The sequence below is a fragment of the Chrysemys picta genome, chromosome 1, assembly GCF_011386835.1.
Source record: "Chrysemys picta bellii isolate R12L10 chromosome 1, ASM1138683v2, whole genome shotgun sequence".
NCBI lineage: Eukaryota > Metazoa > Chordata > Testudines > Emydidae > Chrysemys > Chrysemys picta.
The window spans coordinates 342,515,008-342,540,078 of NC_088791.1; the positions used below are offsets into that span (position 1 = coordinate 342,515,008).

The 25,071-nt window shown below is 52.0% G+C and overlaps 1 protein-coding gene and 1 long non-coding RNA gene across 3 annotated transcripts in view; one reads left to right on the forward strand and one right to left on the reverse strand.

Annotated features, from left to right (window-relative positions):
- ARHGEF17 (Rho guanine nucleotide exchange factor 17) overlaps window positions 1–25,071 on the forward strand; it is a 256,033-nt gene that overhangs the window by 150,173 nt on the left and 80,789 nt on the right. For both annotated transcript variants that reach the window (XM_042850529.2, XM_042850534.2), the window contains exon 2: window positions 23,016–23,093. In XM_042850529.2, the coding sequence (XP_042706463.2) occupies window positions 23,016–23,093 (78 nt within the window). The remainder of the gene's footprint in view (window positions 1–23,015; window positions 23,094–25,071) is intronic.
- LOC135980955 (uncharacterized) lies at window positions 11,699–13,509 on the reverse strand. Its single transcript, XR_010597915.1, has 2 exons — window positions 12,967–13,509; window positions 11,699–12,052 (listed from the first exon to the last, which is right to left on the reverse strand). It is a non-coding gene; the product is annotated as an uncharacterized LOC135980955 (long non-coding RNA).

Consider the following 25,071-nt stretch of genomic DNA (forward strand, 5'->3'; position numbering starts at 1 on the left):
GGGCCCTGTCGCGCCAGCTGCTGTACAGACCCAGAACTCTTTGGTCCCTGCCCCAAAGAGTTTCCAGTTTAAGTGTAATCTCTGCCTGGCTAATTTCCTGTAGGTGTCGGGGAAGGGGTCTTGAGCAGGGATCCCAGTGATGAGAGGGGTGTGGCCTGGTGTGTCACCTCAGAAAGGCCATGCATGCCTAGGGTCGGGGTGGAGGAAGCACAGAGAGAGTGCGTGGTGTGGAAAGAGCCAGGGGCCCAGATTCTCAGTTGCTCTGTTCCTGGGGCTTGGAAAGGGACAGAGGTTGGGAGCAAACGTTGCCATAAGCCACTGTTGGCCATGTTGTGGGGCTGTGCAGGGCCCTGTTCCACCCCATGGGAGTTAGAACCAACTGTCTGGGTTTGGTCGAGGACATTGGCCATAAACCAGAGAGAATGAAGCCGCTGTATGTATCTGAAGGCAGTCAGATGCCACGGTGATGGGCAGGGAGTAAGAGGCCAAGCAGAGTAGAACAGAGTCCAGAGGTGAATGTGGGAACCTGCCCCGGGTTAGAGCCACCACCCCCCAGCACAGAAGTCAGGAGGCGCTCGGGGCAGGAAGCCCTGACATACTCCTGGGCTGCACTCACGGAGCCTCACAGCTCAGAATCGGGCCCTGTATGTTTGCAGATGGAGTCAGGGAGGGAGGGGGCCACTTCGGTCCCCCTAACTTCAGCGGGGGCAGAGGCGAGGCTGCCAGGCAGGCATGCTTGACCCACAGCCGCAGGAGCAGCTCAAGGGGAAGGAGGGCAGAGTAGAGATGGTCGACCCTGTGCAAACTGGGGCACCGTTAGGCCGAGGCCATGAGCCCAGTGCCCTTGGCAGGCCTGTGATGTCGGGTGGGGGTGTAGATCCCTGTTACAGAGCCTCAGCCTTGCTGAATTTACTGTTCAGCCTGGCAGAGGACTGGGCAGGCAGTGCCCATCTATGGCAGGGGCTGTGCACTCCTCCATGCCCGTCTGAGGGGAACAGTGCATGGTGGTTTGCAGGAACAGGGCAATCTTAGACGAGATCCGTTCGGATGCAGCACATAATTAATCCGAGACACAGGGACTCGCGGCTGGGGTCCCGGGATGTGATTGCAGTTAGTAGCCATGTGGGGGTTAAAAAGCATTGTGTTTCTAGGAACATCTCTGCACTGGCTCTCCCTAGGCTGAGATCACAAGAGACGCGGCCAGGAGCTGCTCATTAGATGTGGCCAGTAGAAACACTGCCCCTGTGGTATAGTAACGCACAGAGATGTGCATTGTGGGAATTTCCTCGGGAGCATCAGAATTAGCCATTGCTGGAGACAGGACACTGACCTGTCTGGACCTTGCTGTGGCCTAGTTTGGCAAATCCTAGCTCTGTTTGAGCTGTGGGTGCCTTTCCCTCTCCTGCACATCTAATCAATGGGACGAGAGAGCTAGGGGATCAGCATGTGGTTCGGAGCCAGGACTTAGAATCATAGATTCCACAGCCTCCCTTGGACGTCCAGACTTTAACGACCCTGAGAGTTAGGAATTTTTTCCTAATAACTAACCCAAGTCTCCCTTGCTGCATATTTAGCCCATTATTTCTTGTCCTATCTTCAGGGCTCATGGAGAACAATTGATCCCCATCCTCTCTATAACAGCCCTTAACAGAATCAAAGACTATTATCAGTCTTCTTTTCTCAAGACTAAATTTGCCCAGTTTTTAACCTTTCCTCATAGGTCAGATTTTCAAAATCTTTGATCCCTTTTGTTGCTTTTCTCTGGACTCGCTCCAATTTACCCCCCTCTTTCCTAAAGGGCGGTGCTCAGAACTGGACACAGTATCCAGCTAGACACACCAGCGCCAAATAGCGCGAGAAAGTTCCCAGCCGTGTTTGACATACGCCAGTCCTGTTAATACACCCCAGAGTGAGATTAGCCTTTTTCACAACTGCATCACCCTGTTGACTCAATCTGTGATCCACTGTAACCCCCAGCAGGACCACTGCCTAGCCAGTTAGTCCCCTTTTTGTAGTTGTGCATTTCATTTTTCCTTCCTAAGGGCGGGTCTGCACTTAAAACACTGCATCGCTGCAGCTGCGCCAATCTCGCGCTTAAGTGGAGATGCTCCTATGCCAACGGGGTACCCCGCGAGGCGGTACCTGTGCCTTCGACATATACCGATCTTAACCCTCTGTGTAGACAGCACGAACGCCGTTGTTCAGGGGTGTGGAATTTTCATTGGGACCCGAGTTCGCTAAAATGGAAGTTAGCTTAGGTTTACAGCTGCTACAGTCGTGCCTCTGAGTGCAGTGTAGACAAACTGAGCTACAGAGACCAAGTCCGCTCCTCCCACGGATGCTTGCGTCCTCTGGCAGTGCGAAAGCGGGGCTGAGCCTAAATGGAGCGCACTCTTTCTGCAGAGAGCAGCCGCCTGCCGAGAACGCAACGGCTGCTGCATGCCAGTGACTGAATCGCAGCGGCTAGAACCCTCTATCAGCTGGTCTGTGTCTCCGGGGCCGCTGCAGGATTGTTCCTTCTGGTGTGATTCCTAGGGCGTCATCCTGTCTCGTTTTAAATGATTCGAGCAATGGAGCATCCTCCGTTCCCCCCTGAAACTGGACATGTTCTGACCTTCCATACAGCAGTGCAGGACTGCCCAGAATTGAGATCGCGGCATGAATTTATGAAGGGCCACTGCTCTCCTCCATCAATCTCTAGTGTACGTAGCCCATCAGTAAAGCAGGGCCAGAACCTTACTGGAGTCAGTGGTGGAACTCCTGTGGGAGCAGGATCAGCCCCCATAGTTAGTACTTTTCCATGGAATAATACTCTGCAAGGCAAGAATGACTTTATAGGTTCAGGAAATCTGTCTGCTTTGAGTAATGTAACTGAGGAACGGGAGGGGCGGAGCGAGGGGAAGGGCTAGTGAATCCCTGTCAGCCCCTCATGCATACCCATTGCAATCAGTAGGAAAGCAACCCCCTCCACATTGGCTCTGCGACTCCCGCGTCCCTGCCCCATCCCCAGACTTTCTTCCAGTCCTCAGTGCATTTGCAGCTGCGTGTTTCTATGCACTGCTTGCAGCCTGGCTGGGTTTTTTTGCAGAGGGCTTCCTGTTTGTATGTTCAGAAGCCAGGGCCATGGGGCTTAATGCCTGGGGGTTAGCGCAGGTATAGGTGTTGGTTAAGGGAGTTTGTGCTGTGCCTCCCAGCCAGCTGGGCTTAAATTCAGACTCCAGAGCCATCATGAACTCACTCCTGTACATGTACACCCATGCCTGCTGTGTTAACCTGGTATGGGTGCAGCACTGCCGTCTACTGGACAGAATCAGAACGGCTCGACTGTGTGTCATAAGCCCTGTACAGCTAACAGGGTCGCCTTTCGTTCAAGGGCTCAAGTTGCTTACAGAGCAGGCGCATCTGGGGTTTGTCTCTGCTGTTGCCCTGGGAGCTGGTTGTCCTTGTGTAGGTCAGCGAGACCTGTGCTGAGCGGATAGAAAATGAGACCAAATCACAGTGGAATCTCAGGCTCTGGGAAGTGCCCAGTGGCCATTGTGTGCCATGTAATGGCATCTATGGAGTCCTAGGCCCATCCCCATTCATTCAAACCTACACGCAGGGTCAAACCCTCCTGTGGGCTACGCTGCTGTACGCCCCCGCTGCTCACAGTGGAGTAGTTGAGACGGGAATAGGGTGCAAGTACTGTGGGCTCTCGACTCCCTGGCACTGTGGCATTCCCCCTGCTAGGATTTTCCCCTTTTAAAGTTTAGGTGCTGTATGGGGTGGGATCATGCTGTCTATTTCTCCCCGTGGGCCGAATCCTGAAATCCCTCCTTGGTTTTTACTTGGGAAAAACTCAGACTTCGCCTGACCATTTGGCCCTGTGCTTAGGTAACGTCAGTCGCTCCCGATGCAAAGCATGTCTGGTACGCCCCGATGTCGCGGGGATGGGCGGCTTAGCCACGTGTGCAGCGGCAATGGTCACACGCACGTTAACATTTTTGCATTCCTATTTATGCCCCGCGTCGCGCCAGTTTTCGTGATTGCGAAATTGCCTTTTGGGGGTGAGTCCCCGACACCTTGGAATTCCCTAGCGCGGGGGACGCTGGCACCTGTAGCTCATGCGATCTCTTGCAGATTGATGGTGATTTGTCTCTGAAGCAGTAACCAGTGGCTGTGGTAGGAGTTGGTTGCTTGTCTTGTTTTCACGTAGACTGCCTCCTCCCTCCAGTCCCTCCTCTCCCCCGCAGGCAAGCTTAACACAGGGCAGGGCCTAAGCTCCCAAAGAGCCCTCAGATGGTAGGGAGTTTTGATTATTACCCAGCAGGGCTGTGTTTGAACTGGTGACCTAGAAGTGACAGATTGATCAGTAGCACGGTGCTTACCAATTCCATGAGCTTTCCTTCTCTTTTTTCGTTAGGGTGACCATCTGTCCTGTTTTTAAAGGGACAGTCCCGTTTTTGGGGACTTTTTCTTATATAGGCGCCTATTACCCCCCACCCCCCACAGTTGCTATCTGGTAACCCTATTATTAGTGGGTCTGTCACTAGCATTTTGCTCTTGGATGGTGTGTGCCATATGAAAGCATCTAGCGAAGTGAAGCAAATGTGGTTAAAATATACATTATCATTATTTTTTCATGCATTCCCCGCCTGCGTGCTGGCTTGTCTAAGAGTTATTCACCCCAGGCTGCTTTCAGGATTGGCAGCTGTCATGTGATAGCGTGTGGATGGCTCAGTGGGCAGAGGAGAGAGGGGTTCCTTTTGAAAAGCAGGGTAGAAGTGTGGGTAGGTGGTGGTTGTTTTTTAACCCTTTGGATCCTGTGTTGGATGGAAGTTTGGGAGCCGTTGGGTGTCAGATTGCATCCTGGTTCCTGTGGATGATGGACCCTGATGGAGGTGTGGCAGAGGAGCGCACATCTGCTCAGCAGGCTCTGGCCAGTCAGTGTCTGCAGGGAAGGAATTCCAAGGAAGCATCCAGGGTGCTGCAGGAAGTGGCACTGGTCATATCGGGACCCTCTTTCCATTAGCTTCAGTGGCAGTTAGATCAGGCCCTTCATAAGTAGCCGTCTTCCCTCTGGATCATCGTTGCCCTCAGAGCTTCAGCATTGTGCAGGGTGGCCCGTCCTGCTGAGGTGCCATCTTTTGGCCCCAATGTGAAACTGAACTGTTGTGAAAGGTAGATACCGCTGTTGTGGTTGGCACGATTCCTCCCCAGAGGTGGCTGCATTTGGGAGGTGGGGGAAGTGGATACCCAGTTCCTATTCACCTCTAGCGGAACGGAATAGACCCCTCGGTGCATAGAACGCCCAACGGGAGGTGCTGAGCGGCCTCTGCTCCTAGTGAAGACAGTAGGAGTGACCGATATCCCTAGCAGGCTCGGGCCTATTGTTTGTCATGCTGTAAGGCACTTTGTGGCTTGGGCCTGGGGCTGCAGAACACGAGCTGCGGCTGAACCGGTCCGCTGAAAGCTCACCAGGCTGCCTGGGACGCACACAGGGTCCGCAGGAGGACGGGCGCGCTGCTTAGAAAACGGAAAGATTGCTGGGTGTCATGAGGGGAGGGGGGACTCCTGCTAGCACCGCTGGTGTCTCCACCAGTTTCATTGCAGCGCTGCTGTTAGGAAGCCTCTGTTTTCTGGATATGTAATTTGCCAAGGAGCTGCCGGCACAGCTGGGTTACCAAGACGTCTCTCGGACCCCTCCGGAGAGATCAGCATGACAGCTGTGTGGGGGCAGCTTATCTTGTATCTGCTTCCTCTGAACATCTGGTACCGGTCGTTGTCAGAGGCAGGATACTGGACTGGATGGACTATGGGTCTGTTGTGGTCTGACTGTCTCTGTGCTCATTGGTGAACTGGCCACAGCAAGCATGAAATTCAATACAGACAAGTGCAACATAGTTCACTTAGGAAGGAAAAATCAAACGCCCAACTACAAAATGGGGGACAGCTGGCTAGGCAGCAACGTCCGGCTGAAAAGAAGCTGGGGTTAGAGCGGCTCACGGATTGAACATGAGTCAACGGGGTGATGCTGTTGTGAAAAAGGCTAATCTCATTCTGGGGTGTGTTAACAGGAGTGTCGTATGTAAGACGTGGGAGGTAATTGTCCCGCTCTACTCGGCACTGGTGAGGCCTCAGCCAGGGGTGAAAGCAATATTCAATTCTTACCAGTACGGGGGCCTGGCTCCGGGCCCCCGGAAGGGACGGGGCCTCAGGTGGAAGGGGCGGGGCTGCGGGTCAGCCTCCCCCAGCCAGCCCATCCACGCTGCCTGGCCTGCACTGCCCGGCACCCTGGTGGCGATTTAAAGGGATGGGGCCTCCAGCCGCTCCCGCGGCTGCGCTTTAAGGAGGGTCCTTTGCCACAGCAGCGCTTTAACGTCGTTGCCCGTCCCCCGCCATCGGCTGGGTACGCCGTACCAGACCATACCGGCCCACTTTCACCCCTGGCCTCAGCTGGCATATAGTGTCCAGTTCTGGGTGCCACACTTCAGGAAAGAGGTGGATAAATTGGAGAAAGTCAAGAGGAGAGCAACAAAAATGATCAAAGGTTTAGAAAACCTGGTCTCCGAGGTAAAGTTTTAAACCACTGGGCAAGTTTAGTCTTGAGAAAAGAAGACTGAAGGGGGGATCTGATAACAGTCTTCAAATCTGTTAAGGGCTTTTAAAAAGAGGCTGGGGATCAATTGTTCTCCTTGTCCACTGAAAATAGGACAAGTAGTAGTAAATTTAATCTGCAACCTGGGAGACTTAGGTTAGATAGTAGGAAAAACTTTCCAATTCTAGGGATAGTTAAGCTCTGAAATTGGCGGCCAAGGGAGGCTGTGGAATCCCCGTCACTGGAGGTTTTTAAAGAACAGGCTGGACAAACCCGTCAGGGATCCTCTAGGTTTGCTTGGTCCTGCCTCAGTGCAGGGGGCTGGACTAGATGACCTCTCAAGGTCTAGGCAGGCCATTTCTGTGTTCCTACGATCATGCTATTCTGCAGCACTCGGGAGGGAAGTGCCTCCTCTTACGGCGCTTTCCCATCACTCGTCGCAGCAGGGCGTCATTGGCACATCCCCGTCAGGCTCCAGCACGGACGTGCCCGAGTGTCTGCAGACACATGTTGCTTCTCTTCCGCTTTGGAGCCTTTCTGGAAACTCAGTCTTTTAATGAGAGGCAGAGGAGCTTCTGTCAGGGCTCTGCACGGGGCCGAGTGGAGGTAGAAATGTCTCGCTGGCGTTACCCCCTCAGTGGGGGAGTGTGAAGGGCTTGGTGGCCTTTACCCAGACAGGGACCAAAAGGCAGTGTGGGCCAATGGATAGAATGAATGGCTGTGAGTCAGGAGGCCTGAGTTCTCGTCTCCCCTCTGTCCCAGCCTTGCTGCCTGACGCTGGACAGGTCAGTTCTCCTCTGCTTCAAGGTGTTTTGCACTTTCATCTGAAGCCTCCAGTGCTGGAGACAAAATACCAGACAAGATTGATCTCAGAGCTGATCCAGTCTGACTGACTCTCTCCATCTCAATTTCCCCCATCTTGGAAAACAGGGCTTTTGAGGAGAGAGTGCTTTGAGCTCTCTGGATGAGAAGCCCGACATCAGGGGTAACTCTCCCTCTTTTGCAAACCTGCCTGCACAGATCCCTGTTTAGCACACGCAGGGCACGTACCTAGCCACAGGCATTTGCCACTGGGAAACAGCCCATGCAGACGTCCTTGTGTCTGTGCTAAGGCCCCCCCCCCCTCCCGGTACTGGGAATCAGGCCCCAAATGTCCTGCTAGCCATGCTCCAACAGCCAAACCGATCCCAGGGTCTGTGTTTGCTCGCCCTAGTCATGAACACGCAGCGCTCACCATGGCTAGAATACAGGCAGTGGGAAGGGGGGACCAGTCGACCTTGCCCCCTTGTAGGACGTAAAGCAACACCGAGCCATTCTACAGCAGCTGCCAAGTGCTGCCCTCACGCGCGTGAATTGAGCCTGTGAGGTTGGTCGTCATCCTCATTTATACAGGGAGGGAACTGAGACACGGGGGATGCGCAAAAGATCGTGGCAGAGGTAGGGCTGCGCTCCAGGTCTCCCGAGAGCCCTGTGCCTTAGCCACAAGAACATCCGGCCCCCGCGCTAGGAGTGGGCAGTCACTATGCGTTTGCACTAAGACGCGGCCTAGGACAATTTAGGTGCAAGGGATTTACGTTATTGCCCCTTCTGCCTTACCAGGGCCACTGGGATTGGGCCGCTCCTTCTCGCTGACTTCTGTGGCCCCTCGTGGGCTAGGCTGGAGAAAGGTCCTTCCTGGTTCAGGGACCCCAACTCTTGTACTTGCTCAGTGCATCCACCTGCATCCCACGCCCCCCTGCTTCCTTCAGGGCTCAGCCGGTTGCCTTTCTGTTCTTCTTCCTCTCAGGATGATTTCCCCTCCCGTCCTTGGCAGCTCGTCCCTGTTGGGTTGGCTTTCCCGTCAGCCCCTTCCAGCGTGCGTTTGGTCAGAGTCGCCGGCTGCTTTCCTCCAGAGAGCGTGTTTGAAGTCTCGGCAGTGTCCCCGCTGCGTGCGGGGTTAATAGCAGAAAAGGCTCCCGGAAGGCGTTGTTCATCTCCAGGCAAACGGGATAAGACGTGTGTGCAGGTTTCCTAGGATTCTTCTCAATTCTCCAGCGGGCCAGATCCCGCGCTGGTGGAGCCGCGTTGACGGCAGTGGAACGATGCCGATTGACCCCAGCTGAGGATCTGTGAAACTCCGGAAGTTAAACTCAGTTTCTTTACACTGAACTTCTCCCTTCCTCCAGTGCGGCCTGATCTGGGGAGAGTCTGCTGGCTGGATCGGCATGTGCAGTAGCTCTCCAAGATCCCAGTGCCACAGACACACACACACCTGCTCACCTTGCTCCCACTGATCTCCGCACTCACGGTAATAAGGTCAGCCATGTGCGAGGCCGTGTCTACATGACAGCTGCTACCGTGACACAGCTGCAGCGCTGCGGCTCCACCACCACTGCAGAGTCCTAGTGTAGACACTTCCTGTGTCAATGGAAGGGGGTTTTCCCTTGGTATAGTTAATCCACCTCTCTAAGAGGTGGTAGCTAGATCGACAGACCTGGCTGCATCTGCAGTGTGTGGGAGGTCAACCTACTGATGGCGCTCAGAGCCCGTAATTTTTCACAGCCCTGAGCGATGTAGCGAGGTTGATCTAAAGGCCTAGGCGTTTGCAGGGTCGAGGCCAAACCTGCATGGGCTACTTGTGTCAACATGTCTTGACATCCCGTGTAGAATTGCCTTTGCTTCTTCCCCTAATTTATCAGTGTTGATAAATGCAAAATAATGCACCCTGAAAAACATCATCCCAACTATACATAGACAATGATGGGGTGTAAATTAGCTGTTACCACTCAAGAAACTGATCTTGTGGAGAGTTCTCTGAAAACATCCATTCAATGTGCAGCGGCAGTCAAAAAAACCTAACAATGTTGGAAATCATCAGAAAAGGGATAGATAATAAGACAGAACATATCATATTGCCTCTATATAAATCCATGGCACGCCCACATCTTGAATACTGCATGCAGATGTGGTCGCCCTATGTCAAAAAAGATATACTGAAATTTGAAAAAGTTCAGAAAAGGGCAACCAAAATGATTAGGGGTATGGAACAGTTTCTGAGGAGAGATTAATAAGACTGGGACTTTTCAGCATGGAAAAGAGACGAATAAGGGGGGATATGATAGAGGTCTATAAAATCATAACTGGTGTGAAGAAAGTAAATGAGGAAGTGTTATTTACTCCTTCTCATAACACAAGAACTAGGGGTTACCAAATGAAATTAATAGGCAGCAGATTTACAACAAACCAAAGGAAGTATTTCTTCGCACAACGCACAGTCAACCTGTGGAACTCCTCGCCAGAGGATGTTGTGAAGGCCAAGACTATAGCAGGGTTCAAAAAAGAACTAGATAAATTCATGGAGGATAGGTCCATCAATGGCTATTAGCCAGGATGGGCAGGGATGGTGTCCCTAGCCTCTGTTTGCCAGAAGCTTGGAATGGGCGACAGGGGATGGATCACTTGATGATTACCTGTTCTGTTCATTCCCTCTGGGGCACCTGGCATTGGCCACTGTTGGAAGATAGGATACTAGGCTAGCTGGACCTTTGGTCTGACCCAGTATGGCCGTTCTTATGTTCCCCTCTGAGACGTCCCGGGAGGGTGCCCACCTGAGATCGCCGTTATAATGGAGGGGAGGGGGGCGGTCAGTTTGCCATCACTTTCTCCTGCGTACTTGAAATACTGGCGGCAGTAGCAGGAATCTGCAATGTTGATCACTGTTACCTGTCAGACCTTTTCCTTCTTGCCCTTCCCCCTGCTCTGGATCCCTGATCGGAGCATCTGCAGCATCGCCTGGGCTGCTCTGAGCCCCCACCCCTGTAAGCACCGGAAGCCAATGACGTTCTCTGGCAGACAAGCACTGAGGTCTCCCCTGCCCCTTGCAGAACTGCGGTTCTAATGGGGTGAGTACCAGAGAGTTGTGTGCCTGCTAGATGCCATGTGGCTTTTCCGTGGGGTCAGGTACCTGGGCACTGGGGTAGGGGGCATTAGAAATGCAGGTAGCTGAATAGACAGGCTCGGTGGGTGGGTGAACAGACGTTCAGAATAATCCCGTCCCCCCAACGCCGTTTCCAGGAGCTGCCTTCCGGGAATCTGCAGTTTCCCCTTTGTGCTGCTACCGATCTCCTGGGGCTCTCCAGATCTCCTGGGGGGCGTTGGTTCCTTTGGCCATCCCTGTAGACCCCTTGCCATGATGACGTCTCTCCCTTCCTGAGTGCTTCATGGCAGCCCCGGGCGCCCTCGGTGCATTGGCTGCAGCCTTGCAAGGCTGCTTGCCTCTGATTTTCCCTTCTCTAGTGTTTGACTCTGAAGGAGACCGAGGCGCTGGACCGAGATCCCTTGATGACTAGGTGGCTGGGCTGGGCCTTTGAGAAGGCCGGCGTATGTCTTCTGTGCCTCTGGCACCCAGTGGCAGAGAGAGACCCTCCAGGCCAGGCAAGCACCAATGGCCCTGCGTGTCCCGAGCAGAGATCTAAGACCAGTGGGTGATCTGAACTGAATAACATGGGGACATGGGGCCCAGCCCTGAGCGGGGGCCGGGGGCAACGCGAGAGCTGCAGGAATAGCCGCTGGGGGCGGGCTGGCTCAGATGCTCCTTGGAGGCACAGTCCCTGCCTGGCTTCCCCGGTGCTCCAGGGGAACAGCGATTTGCTGCTAGCTTGTCCCCTCCTTCCCCAGCCTGCACCCAGTTCCCTGCCCACCTGCTCCCAAGGGAGTAGCAGATGTGCAGCACTTATCGTTGATCCCAGGTTGGGGTACCCCACACAGGAGTATCGGGGGCGGGGGGAGATTCTTCCTCCCCTGTGTGGGCATGCAGCCCATCGTAATGATCGGCCCGATCCCGAGCGCCTCACTGAGCCCTCACCCAGGCCAGACTCCCTGTGAGCGCAGGGGGTGAGCTGTCCAGACACAAGCGCAGGTGGTAGGCAAGCAGCCTGCGGTGGCCGAGATCCTCGCTGCTCTGCCAGAGACCCGCAGGGCCGTTTGCTGCTGCAGCTCGGGCTGTTTGTGTGGGTTGGAGAACAGCCGCGGGGCTGACTCACGTGGCTGGCCTGGAGCAGCAGCAGCACCTCTTAAAATGAACACTTAGATTAGTCCTCGGCATGTAATTAATCCAATAATTACATCAGATTAGCCCAGTGGTGTGTTTAGAAGCTTTTAATTGATAATTAAGGAGGGAGGCCCGTGAACAGGCACCGGGTAGGAGTCGGAACTACGCTTTCCCACTGGCGAGCTCTCGGTAGGGGTTTGCCGGCGCCGCGGGAGGCATTCCATTGCTGATGTTCTGGAGTGTACCCTGCTGCGGGGCTGTAACTTTCCAGCAAGGTAGGGAGAATCGGATTGGAATAAATGACTCATCAGGTAGGACTTTTCCCTTTGCGTGAGGACTTACCCCTGCCCGGTGGGGTGTCAGGGGTCACTGTGCTGCAGGAGGTGGTGTTTTCTCTGATGAATACAGACCATGGGGCCATGTTTGATCATTAAAGACCCCTGAACCTGTTGGGAAGAGCAGAGGTCTGAGTTCTTTGTGTCTCAGCCACCTTTCAGCTTGGATATTTACAGTCTGTCAATTAGTCTCTATATTTCCCGTCAGTGAAATGGACACAACATTCTCAGGCCCGGATGAGTACGGCACTCAAGCATACGCTTAAAATTAAGCTTCTGGTTAAGTGCTTTGCTGAGTCGGGGCCATAAACAGCTGCTGCATTCCTCCCCAGAGGTGGCTGCATTAAAGTGGTGGGCCAAGCCTAAGAAAAGAGCTGGGCTTTTTGCAGCGTGCCCTGAAGAGCAACAGATCTGGGGTATTTCTGATCCTGGATGCAATGAATTCCAAATTCTCCGGGAAAACACCCTGCCAGAAGCCCTCTCTGTTAAATCAAGGGAGATGCAGCTTCGCTGGCTCTGCAAATGCAGCTAGGGCCGTACATATGGCATAGCAGGGGGGCGTAGGTGTCACAAAAAGGGGGAATCTAAGGCCGTTTAGGGCTCCCTAGGTCACCAACCACACCTTGGACTCCACTGGGAACCTGCAGGCAGCCAGTGCCAAGCACGGAGTACTAGGGTCAGGTGCTCCTAATGAGAAACCCCATTTGCCCAAATAGCTGCAGATCCCCAGTCGATTTCCAGTGCACCCCATGGAGAGCGCTTTGCAGCAGCGTAATGTGGAAGGGGCAAAGGCGTGGATGGGAGTAGCAAGGTCTGTGTGGCCAGAAACAAAGGGGGAAAATCCTGGCCCGGTCACGGCTGGTGTGTGATTGTCTTACCGCAGCTGGGGATTCAGCAAGGCTCTGGGTTGAGTAACAAATGGCTGAGAAGTGTCTCAGCGAAAGGGAGAGGTGTAATCCTGCCCGTGACTCATTGCCGAAGTACGGCCCAGGGCTGAGCCCAGCCTGTAGCCTTCTGCCGCCTACCTTAGTCTGCCTTTATCTTTAGAACAGAGGTCAAGGCCGCAGTTCCAAGCTTGACGTGTGATTCCCCATCTTGACGTGTGATTCCCCTCACGTGTGATTCCCCGTCTTGACCCGGATCCAGATGGACTCTCCCGTGCTGGCATCTCTAATCTCCGCCAGCCCCGTTGCCGTAAGGAATATCAAGGCTGCTGCAGCGTGCTGTGTGGAATTCGAATCGGGGTGCCCTGTTGGCTCATGCCAGGCAGGCAGTGCTGCCCGGCTTTAGGCAAAGCTTGGGTGACTCCAGCCTGTGAAAAGGGGCTTGTTGCAAACCTGCGAGGGGGGGACACCTGCTGTTACCCACTGCCTGCTTCTTTCGGAGGCATTTAATCAGTGCAGTGGGCTCCTCCCGCCTGCTGGTGTGGCTCTAAGTGCCTGCTGGGCACATCAAAGCTCCTTGGAGCTTTCTTTGGCAGGAGCAATTTCACTTTCCCATTTATTTGCACTGTCGCTAAATCCCCACACAGCCAACGCCAGCATGGGAGGGAGCAAGGTGCTGCTGCTCTGATGCCCTCCAGCCTCATGCTTACGCACATGGGCCTCTGCCCTCTGATCAGCAAACCCCTCGTTCCCCATCCTGCGCCAGCACTGTCACAAGGGCTGAAGTGCTCATGTTTGAGTGCTTTGTGTACGGGTCTGGCCTGGTCGCAGCCCATGGTACGAGAAGCTGGGAATACCAGAGGGGCAATGACTCACCGTGGGCCAAAGTGGGTAGAAGTTGGAGAAAGGAGGTGAAATGAAATGAACGAGAATTTGGGAGTGAATCTCGGGGTGAACTAGGGACGGGTGGAATAGGCTCTCGAGGGAAGCAATGGCCGTCCCATGGCTCAAATGGAGCTATGACCATTTACACCAACTGATTTGCCCCCATCGGACTTTAATTCTGATCGCACGCCAGTGTAAACTTGGCATCCTTCCAGGCAGTCAGCAGAGTTGCACGGATGTGAAACCGGCGTGAAATGAGCATTGGTGTCTCAATTTCTTGCTGCAAAAGGATGACTAGAAAGAGCACTTCTGTGCTCAGCTGGGCTATTTAAAAGTTTCTGGTGGCTTTTGGGGTTTTTTTAATGTGCGAATAGCAGGGCAATCAGGAGCCGAAAGAAGAAATAGGTTGAGGGGCCATTTCCTCAAATTCAAACTTCCTGTGCAGTTATTTTAAGTGACTAATGGCTACGTTGCTGCTGCTTCCTTTCTGCAGCCATAATCAGGTGGTGCCTTCTCTGCCACGTGCGGCTCTCTCTGTTTGCTGCTAGCACCATTCGTCATCCTAAGCTCAGGTGTGTGCAGCACTGACTTGACAGCCTCGCTCTGACAAATTTGGTACAGCTGAGAAGAGATCAGGCATAAGGGTGGAGACAAGCAGAGTCTGAGAAGGGATCAGTGGGGGCAGCCTTCACAAAGAAGGTCAGAATCATTATTATTTTTTATACATAGGGAAACAGACACATAAAGGTGCAGTGACTGGCCCAAGGTCATCCAGTAGATTGGGGAATAGAACCCAGGTCTCCGAGAGTCTCAGGCCAGTGTTCTGTCCATTAGGATGTGCTGCCTCCCCTGTAAGAGCCGCTAGATGTTTCCTGAGTGTAAAGAATGGCATGACAAAGTCCTGAGGCGCTGAAGCAAGGGAGAGACAAGGGGGACCCCAAAGGAGAGTATGGGTTGGAGCGTAGGAACATAGGACTGGACGGGACCTCATGGGTTCAGTCCCCTGCTATCACAGGCATCCCCGTCATATAATCCCAGTCATACACTTACCAAGCTCCATCTCACATGAAGTGAGGTTTGTGGAGCAGTGGCTGTCCAGCTTTCGAAGGGAACAATCCTCTTCCCTGTATGACCCCTTCATCCCCTGGTGCTTGGCTGTCAAACGTTTCGTTGTGCAGAACACCAGGAAGGGCGCCCCAGAGCACAGCTTGAGGGGCGTCTCACAGGGGAAGAGGCAGCAGGATTCTGTCAGAATCTGCGTGTGGGGCAGAAGGATAGACACAAACCCCCAGACAACACCGAGACGGTTAAGTCTGAGGGACCGAGTGGACAGTGGAGACAGCGGTGGTGATGGACAGGGAAAGGGGAGGGAATGGGGCGGTACCAAGGATGCAGCCTGACTTTCAGACATGTTGCGCATCTGCAGGTCCTGTTGACTTCAGCTGGGATTGGGGGTGCTCAGCATTCCTGGAGCGGGCTGGAGTGCTGCCGGAGCAGTCCAGAGCATCACTCCAGTGCCTGAAATACCGTGCGGAGCTCCGGCGTGGCTCCAGCACTATACCCAGTGCTCCTGCACCACTGCTCCCAGAGATCGGGCACTTCGCTCTGACTCCTTAGAGCCCAGCGTGGTTCTGAAGAGGGAAGGAGCCCTAGTCACTGAGGGACTTAACGTATTGTTTCAAATGCTCCGCCTGTGCTTGCAGGGAATCCAAAACTGTCCTCACAGCCTTATGGGTAAAACCCCACCACTGCATCACAGAGGCTTGCAATCTGCTCATCGAGCACGCTTAGGCCAGCCCTCTTGAAACCCCTATGCTAAATGTTTCATTAGCAGTAGCCTGAACTCTTACCGCGGAGAGACTGGCATCTGGCAGACGGAAACCAGGACTCCTGGGTTCTATTCCCCATTCTGCCACTAACCTAGTGTGTCAACAACCTAGAGCAGCCCTCAGAGGACCCAACCCTGTTCACACTGAAGTCAGCGTTACCGACTTGAATCAGAGTGTGACTGGGTGCTTGGGGCATTAGCATTCCAATCGGTGAAGTAGGGATAATAATAACGTCCTCACACAGAGGGCTGGAGTGAGGCTTAGTAAATGACTGAGCTAATGTGTGCAGATGAGAGGCACTAGAGCAGTACAGTGGGATGATACTGTTATTGCTGCTTTTCATCCTGAGGTATCCTGGACACGTATATCCTGGATGTCCAGAAACCTACTCACCCCCTGGCTCCCTCTGGACACTAGAAGCAGGGCCGGCTCCAGGCACCAGCTGAGCAAGCTGGTGCTTGGGGCGGCAGATTGTTCGAGGCGGCATTCCACCCAATGCTAGGGCGGCACGGCCGCTTTTTTTTTTTGTTCCGCTCCGGCTGCCCTGTAGGGGGCGGCGGCGCGGAGAACCAGAGCGCCCTGCAGGGCAGTCCTCTTCCTTCCCTCCCCGCCGACCGGAGCGGAGCCCTCGCGGCAGGAGGCGACGCAGCGGGAGGGGCCGCGTGGCAGCGCCCCTGCTGTAGCCCTGGCCACTCCCCTTCTCTCTCTCTCCCTCCCGCTCCCCGCCCCAGCCAGTCCCCCTGCACCCGCGCTCCGGCCACGCCGCAGGTTTTTTTTTTTTTTTTTTTTTTTTGCTTTGCCGTTCTGGCCGCCCCGTTTTGGTTTTTTTTTTGCTTGGGGCGGCCAAAAAGCCAGACCGGCCCTGACTAGAAGACTCCACTCTTGATAAAGATACACTTTTGACCCCTCATCTGCTCAGACTGTCGTAAAGTCTAGGATGAGCCATTGCATTTACTTTTATACTGGCTTAAATCAATGTCTCTTCTGGCAGGAAGGTCCTGCTGGGGGGATGTCTGATAGAGCTTGTGCGCCCCTTACTTTTATTCGATGGAGAGGTCTCTTTACCCAGAGCATTAAGCTGAACAGGGTGGGGGGGTTAGCTACAGATGGATCCCAGTCACAGTGGAGCCCGGTCACAGAGAATGCCCCTCATTGGGGAGTATGTTTCTTGACCTCCTGGCTCTTGCTCCAACACGTATCAATGGTACAAAATCTCCTGCCTAGGGAACGGTCCCTCGGCACTGCAGAATATTTTGATTTTTAATGGACACATCTGTAAGCCAAGCCGCCGCCATCTGTTCCAGCCTCTGATTTAAGATTCCAATATTCTTCCGCATCATACAAGGAGCGAGCCGGATACAGTGGGGAATTAGAGGCCTTGCCAAGAATTTGTCTTGGGGCTAAGTTGCCAGAGTTTGGGATGCAAGCCGAGCTGGTTTCTGACAGCGACCAGCCAGCTCTGCGGCATCGCAGCCTCCTGGCCCCCCATATGGTTAGGGATCAAGAGGTGTGAGAGTGAAAGGATGGGCAGGAGGGAATAGGAAGGGAGCTGGGGAAATAGCTGTGAATCCATCATCCCTATAAATGGGTGGAGCATCTGCTTTAAAGTTTGTATAGCCTGGGGTTGTACTGACTTTTCTGCCCCATGCCAAGGGTGTTCCAGGGGCAGCTGCTAGCAAGGGGAGCCCTGCCATCACCACAGGGCCGTAATCCTGATCTCCACTGGAGCCCCCGAGATCCATTGACTTTGGCAGCTAAACCTCCCTGCTCAGGGGAGGCAAACTAATTACCCCCCTCCGCTCATGGGGAATAAGGATGGATAGTTAACTTGTGCTCCTGCTGACTCATTGGCCTTGCAATAAATAGCAGGGCCCAAATTGTTGTAGGGCCTACATAAATACCCAAACCTACTCCAATTGAAATCAGCAGCAGAATTTCTGTCATGAATAACAGGAGCAGGATCGGGCCCACTAACGTGGCTATTATTGTACTGTATCTTTAACGAGCAAGGGGGACGGGCTTGGCAGTGACACTACATGATGGCACCGAGCTGTTTCTTTTGGGTGCCTGCCCCCCATCATAGAGCACTGTTAGACCATTTCCCTTCTCGTGCTGAGTATTCAATGAATGCAAAAGTTGGGGCCCAGAGAACAATACGCAGATCGAGGGCCACGTCCAAAGCCCAAGGAAGCCCCGTGACATCCCCCACCCCCACCCTGAAAGCCCTACGTCTTTGGCACACCCTGCCAGCAGAAGGTGATCTTCTGGGGAAGAAGAGCACTGAGTTCAGTCCTCCAAGGGCTGCCCAGAGGGACTGCCCAAGAGCAGCAGCAATGAGGATTGGTTCTCAGGCAGGAGCCAATCAGGGCTCATCAGGCAAGATAAAAAGGTCTGGCTGCTTCTTCCAGAGGCCAATTCTGGGTGAAGCTAGAACAGGGGAGGAAGGATCTTAACCCAAGAAGCCTGGCCTGTGCCTATCTCTGACTGCACCTTTTGGTTAAGTCAGCAAAGGGCTGTTTTGTGTTTGGGAATTTTGATTTAAGTATCAATTTACAGCTGTGAAATCAGGGCGCACTCACTTCATGAGACATTTCGTTGGCCCAGGCAAGCCTGTGACCTACTATTAGGTGTCTACCCATTGATCTCTGGATCAGGTCTTAATGGGTAATGGCAAAAAAACTAACTTCTCACCTGGTCTATATACATACCCTGAAATCACCTCCCTTCCGAGAAAAGGCTGAGAAAATCAGGACTTAGATCCCACAGGGATGAGTGCCACGTAAGAACCTAAATACAGCAGAGCAGCTTTAGACCATGCCCTAAAGGGTCAACAGACTTGGCCACCATTAGAGCAGGGAGGAGAATGTCCTGCCTCCAGATAGAGTGAAAGAATAATAAAAGAAAGGTGAAGTTGATAGCCATGATATAAATCAGACGTTAGGAATTGTGGAAAATTGATAAGGGAAGTCAAGGAACACAAGGAGAAATCTAGGGCCAGTCGAGTTAAGGACAATAAGAAGGAGTGTTTAAAATATAATAGGAACAAAAAGAATCCTGACAATGGTGTTGGGCCATTGCTAGATGGAAATGCTAGAATTATCAATAATAATGCAGAAAAGGCAGAAGTGTTCAATAAATATTTCTGTTCAGTGTTTGGGGGAAAAAACAGATGATGATATAATCTCATCACAGGGTGATGATAACACTCTTTCCGTTCCATTAGTATCTCTGGAGGATATTAAACAGACACTACTAAAATAAGTCATTTTTAAATCAGCAAGTCCAGAGAACTTGCATCCAAGAGTTTTAAAAGAGCTGGGGAGGCTGTTGCTGGACCATTAATGTTGATCTTCAGTAAAACTTGAAGCACTAAGGAAATTCCATAACACTTGAAGAAAGCTAATGTTGTGCCAATTTTTAAAAAAGGTAAATGGGATGATTCGGGTAATTATTGGCCATCAATCCCAGGAAAGATAATGAGATAGCTGATACAGGACTGAATTAATAAAGAATTAAAGGAGGGTAATGTAATTAATGCTAGTCATCAAGAGTTTATGGAAAGCAGATCCTATCACACTTGATTTTTTTTTTTTTTGGATGAGATGACAAACTTGATTGATAAAGGCAATAGCGTTGACATAATATACTTAGACTTCTGTGGGGCATTTGACTTGGTACCACATGACATTTCAATTTAAAAAACCCACAGTGATATAAAGTTAACATGGTGCACCCATTAAATGGATTAAAAATTGGCTAACGGATAGGTCTCAAAATGTAACTATAAATGGGGAATCATCATCAGGCTGGTATATTTCCAGTGGAGTCCCACAGGGATTGGTTCTTGGCTCTGTGCTATTTAACATTTTTCAAAATGGGGGCGTGGTAAATAATGAAGGGAATGAGTCACTGCTTCAGAGCGATCTGGATTGCATGGTAAACTGGGCACAAGCAAAAAAATGTGGTTTAATACAGCTAAGTGTATACAGGATGGGAGACTATCCTGGGAAGCAGTGACGCTGAGAAAGATTTTGGAGGCTGTGGAGAATAATCCACTAAACCTGAGATCCAATGTGACGCTGTGGCCAAAAGAGCTAATGTGATCTTAGGATGCATAAACAGGAACCTTGAGTAGAAGACTATTTTACCTCTGTGTTTGACACTGGCGTGACCACTGCTGGAATCCTGTGTCCGGTTCTGGTGCCTACAATGCAAGACAGATGTTGATAAATGGGAGAGGGTTCAGAGAAGAGCCATGGGAATGATTGAAGGGTTAAAAAACCTGCCTTACAATGATAGAGCTCTTTGAGACTATCTGTTTAGCTTAACAAAGAGAAGGTCCAGGGGTGACTTGATCACAGTCTATAAGTATCTGCGTGGGACACAAATATTTGATAATGGGCTCTTCAGTCTAGCAGAGAGACGTATAACACGATCCAGTGGCTGGAAGTTGAAGTTAGACCAGTTCAGTCTGGAAATAAAGGTACATTTTTGAAAGTGAGAGTAATTAACCATTGAACAGTTACCAAGGGTCGTGGTAGATTTTCCATCATTGACAGTATTTAAATACAGACTGGATGTTTTTCTAAAAACTCTGCTCCAGGAATTATTTTGGGGCAGTTTCATGGCCTGTATTACACAGGAGGTCAGGCTACATGATCACAGTGGTCCCTTGTGGCCTTGGAATTGGCAGATATAATCATCACGATTCATAGAATCATAGAATATCAGGGTTGGAAGGGACCTCAGGAGGTCATCTAGTCCAACCCCCTGCTCAAAGCAGGACCAATCCCCAACTAAATCATCCCAGCCAGGGCTTTGTCAAGCCAGGCCTTAAAAACCTCTAAGGATGGAGATTCCACCACCTCCCTAGGTAACCCATTCCAGTGTTTCACGACCCTCCTAGTGAAATAGTGTTTCCTAATATCCAACCTAGACCTCTCCCACTGCAACTTGAGACCATTGCTTCTTGTTCTGTCATCTGCCACCACTGAGAACAGCCGAGCTCCATCCTCTTTGGAACCCCCCCTTCATTTGTATTTATTATATTTTGTCTTTATTATAATTGATATTTTTAATCATTAGCTGTTATCTGTCAACAGTGTGTTTTGCGCTAAATGGGACCCAAATATAAACAGAGTTGCTTAGAAATTATGGGCCCAAAATGCATAATACCTAGGGTAGCACTTAGTACAGTGCAGTAATAACAGGTTAGAAAAGTGATAATAACAACGTTGTAACCACTTCTACCTTGAATAAGTGTTTTGAGGTTTGGGCTCTAAGAGAGAAAACCAGGTAAGATAAGATGATCTTGTACGAGGGGAAGCTTAGGGACTGTCATTTGGGTTTCCTGGTCTCGCTCTTCTCCCCTGTACTTCATTGCTAAGGTGGATAACACATGCAACGTGGGTTAGTGTGTGTGTGCATGGGGTGGGAGTGAGGGCACATCACAGAAGAAATGGCTTTTGGGGTCTTGATCTGTCCACTAGAGTAGCGAGCAGGCAGTGCTTAAAGAGATGTGCTCTGATTTCTCGGCGGTTTATTCTTTAGTATGTCTGACATCTGGATTCCTTAGTTCTCTTTTCTCTTCTGTAACATACTGCAGCACATGGTTGTGATTTTATAGCTAGCTGGGTTGGTTACAATGCATGCAGGTTTTTAGGGGGAAACCAAGAAATGGAAAGGCTGAGTAAATATACCAGGAAGGGGCTGACAGCGCCATTAAAAGTACAAAGTTTGGTCTATAAAACAACCTACTTGAGTAGGATTTTGCTTGAAGGAGAGGGAGAGTAGTTTAGTGCTGAGAGTAAAGGAATCTGGACTCCTCCTGTCTCCTTTAGCGCTTGCATTGACTCACTATGAAACCTTGAGCGACTCACTTTAACATGATGGTGATAAACATTCCTACCTCCTGGGAGCGTGGGAGGGATTGTCTACATGGGGAATTGCTCTGGTTTATTTAACAAAAGGTGTGAATTTAAACCGGTGCAAACCCATGTAGACATTTTTACATCCGTTTAGTTTAAGGCGATTAGGAACAGGTTTGAGCTAAACCAGGAGCCCCTCTTCAACTGAAATCAGAGCGTTCACACAGAGGGTTGCACTGGTTCAACTAACCCAGTTTAATTAAACCAGTGCAAGTTTATGTGTAACCAAAACCTGAGAATTAATTAATTAATGCGCATGAAACGCTTTGGGATTCCAGGTGGAGGGGTGCTGTAGAAGTGAAGCGCTAACTCTCATTATTTCGGTTTAGACCTGGCTTATTTTGCTGTAGCTTAAGTCAATTAGGAAGAAGTTTAAGATAAACTGAAATAAGCCCCTCTTAAACCAAAATCCGACGATCTCCACAAGGTTTTACACTGGCTCAACTATAAACCAGTTCAGCTAAAGCAGTGCAAGTGTGCACGTGGACAGGGCCTCAGGGCCGCCCTCACCTTCTTCTCTTTCCAGCTGATCCTGGACAGGGTGAGCTGTCCCGAGTGTAAGGCTGTGTCTCCCCCCAAGTTGATTAGAGAAAGGGAAAGCAGAGGGAGTGATTGTCCTCAGCTTTGTACCTTGTTTCCTCATGGCCAATGGCAGCATTTCACACTGACATGGCACCAGTGCACGTGGCTGCACAAGGCGTCAGGCAGTGGAGAAAACAATACAACAAGCAAGAGTTGTGGAAGGAAGATCAACCCCCATGCTTGGAGGAAGCTTTCTGTGGGGCAGGGTACCCCACCATTGCCTGAGACAGGGCTTCTTCCACTGAAGCTGGTGCTAGTCACGGTCAGAGATGGGCCCCTGGCTAGAGGGACCCCGGGTCTGATCCAGTCTGGCAGGTCCTGTACTCCTGATCAGGCCTAATGGGCATAGTCACCAGCTGGTAGGGAGCTGGTAGGCTGCTTCTCTTCTGCATTTAAAGGTCCAGTGATGAGACAAGCCTGCAAGGGGAGGTTCCTGGGTAAAGGGGGAGCTTCCATGGTGACTAGGTGGTTGTGGAAAAGACTGCTTGAAGGGGAGGGACATTTGCCATCACCGGGTTTCTCCGGGGGTCGCCCTGGGGTTTGAGGCAGCTGGGTCTTTGTGCTGACACCATATTTCTGTTGGTAAGAGCTGAGCCAGACAGTCTGTGTTCAGTGGCCGAGGCTGCACTGCCCAGATGAAGCCCAAAATGGTGGGTTTTGGTGCCGTCCTCTCGCCCATAAACCAAACGTCCTGTGTGCATGTGATGTGCCAGAGGACCTGGCCTTCTGTGGGTTCGGGGGCCTTTGTGTGCCCCCAGCATGCTGACACTCAGGCCTTTTCTCTCTCGCTGTCTCTGACTGCAAGCCTGGGACTGAAAAAGAATAACATGGAGGGAGTTCTCCTGGACAGGCGCCTGTGACAAAGGCTCCCATGGGCTGGTTCGGCCGTGGCCCTCCAAGTTCCACGTTGCTTGCAGAGTGTTTGCCATCACTTGGGTTCTCACCATCTCTCTTTCCTTCCCTGCAGGACATGCGGAAACATGTCACCATGACGCTCCTGGATACAGAGCAGTCCTACGTGGAGTCCCTCCGCACCCTGATGCAGGTATCGTGCCGCCGAGGCCCGTGCAGAACGCCCCAGGGGAGGGGAGCGGGGGATCGATCGCACAAACCCATGGACTGCATGCAGAGATTGGAACCTGTGTCCCACATGGGACATTGAGGCTGGGACACAAGACCCATTCCAAATACAGCTCTTTAGCCATCAGTAGTAGTGGGGCTTTTATCATATGCAGGTATTTATCCACTAGAGGGCAGTGCTGCGCATAGCTATGGCTCCGAAAGCAGGGTAGTGAGTATGGTACTATCTGCTCTCTTTCCCTTTGCAAATGCTCCTGCCTCAAGAGAAGCTGGGCAGGCCGCTCGCTAGACTGCGATTGTCAATGTCTGTATCATTGTGCTGCAGTAGCGAGCACAGGGCCAAATCCTGCCTTCACGTACAGCTGAGGATGTCACTGGGGCTGCATGGCTGGAATGTGGCCCATAGCCATCGTGGGGGCGGTGATGTCTTAGGTAGCAAGGACCAGTTCCATGGAGGACTTTGACTGTCAAGGCAGAGACCCTGAACTGGCCTCTGTGTTCGGTGGGAGCCTACGGGGAGAGCAGAGCGCTGGGGTGCTGTGCTCACTGCGACCTGTGCCAACATCCTGTCTGTCTTATCTGGGGTTAGCGTTAGCCACTCAACCTTCATGCAGGCCCTGAGAAAGCAGGGAGATAGTGCTGCTCCCAGTGGGTGTAAAGGAGGCGCAGAGCTGGAGTGGTCTGCATGCTGCTAACACCTCACTGCTCCCCCAGCGGCTCTGCCCAGAGGTTGGATACCCTGGGGAAGAGGCGTGAACTTTGCCGGACTCCGCAGGTGACAGCTCTGGGATTGGAGCAAGAGGGGCCCAGAATGGCCCTCTAAGTTCGGTAACAAGCTGAGCCGTTCCCCACCACAGGCTCATGGAGGCGGGATGGTACTCGGGGACCAGCAGTATCGCACGCTGCAGAGAAGTCCAGCGGGATGAGTGTGGCTGTAGCCCCCTTGCCTAGGGACCGGAGGAGGCAGTCCATCCCAGCAGCGAGTGCCGCGGCTCAGAGGAGTCAAGGATGCTCCAGCCCAGGCCCTGCCTCCGCAGACAATGGCTGACGTTCTGCTTTTCAGAGGGGCTCTGGACTCCAGGGATTGGCCTGCAGCGTTTGATGTTAGATGTCTCTTCGTGCAGACAGATTTCACCAGACAGGCACGTGTTCAACTTTGCAGGGGCCGCATCGGAATAACCCTGGACAGGGTCACACGGCACTTTGTTACGCTGATCTTCATTAACCACTTGGAACAAAATGTGTATTCCCAGACCCAGCTGCCCTCAGGGACCTTTGAATGAACTCTGTAGGGAAAGGACTTTGAACAGCTACCTACATCTGGAGGTGACCTGGTAGGATGTTCAGCGGCTGATATCCAGCTTCATATTCATAAACTGCTCCCAAGCCATGACTTGTACCCACAGACCTGGGGAATGCAATGGCTTTAAGAAGTCACTCAGTCTCTGCTATAGGCAGCCATCTGCAGCCAGGATACAGAAGTGGCCAAGGTGGAGACCCCGGAGCATTCACGAATGGCCTTGGAGAAATCTCTCACGTAGCCTGTGGTTGCCCTTGTCTCTGAATCAGAGGAGGGGACCTATGGAGATTACCAGGATAAACCACCTCTGCTGGGGCTGCCGTGCAATATTAATGATGACAAAGTTAATCAAGGAGCCCATGGAAGAGACATCTGCAGAGCAGGGATGATCTTGCAGCAGCATGGAGTTGGATTAGATGTTTGTGTCCAGATTGTGTTGGTCTAGAAGTGAGCTGCTTGAGAAGCTCAGCTGGCTACTGTTAGTGCTAAAAGGGACCAGTGCAAGGAGCAGAAATTGGGCATGTGCCCTTTTTAGTCTTCGTGAGGCATAAAAACGGCCCGGAAGGATGGGGGGTTTTGGATAAGGGAGCATTATTTTTAATCTTTGTTTCTAATAGAGTAGCATGTAGAGGATCAGGGTCTC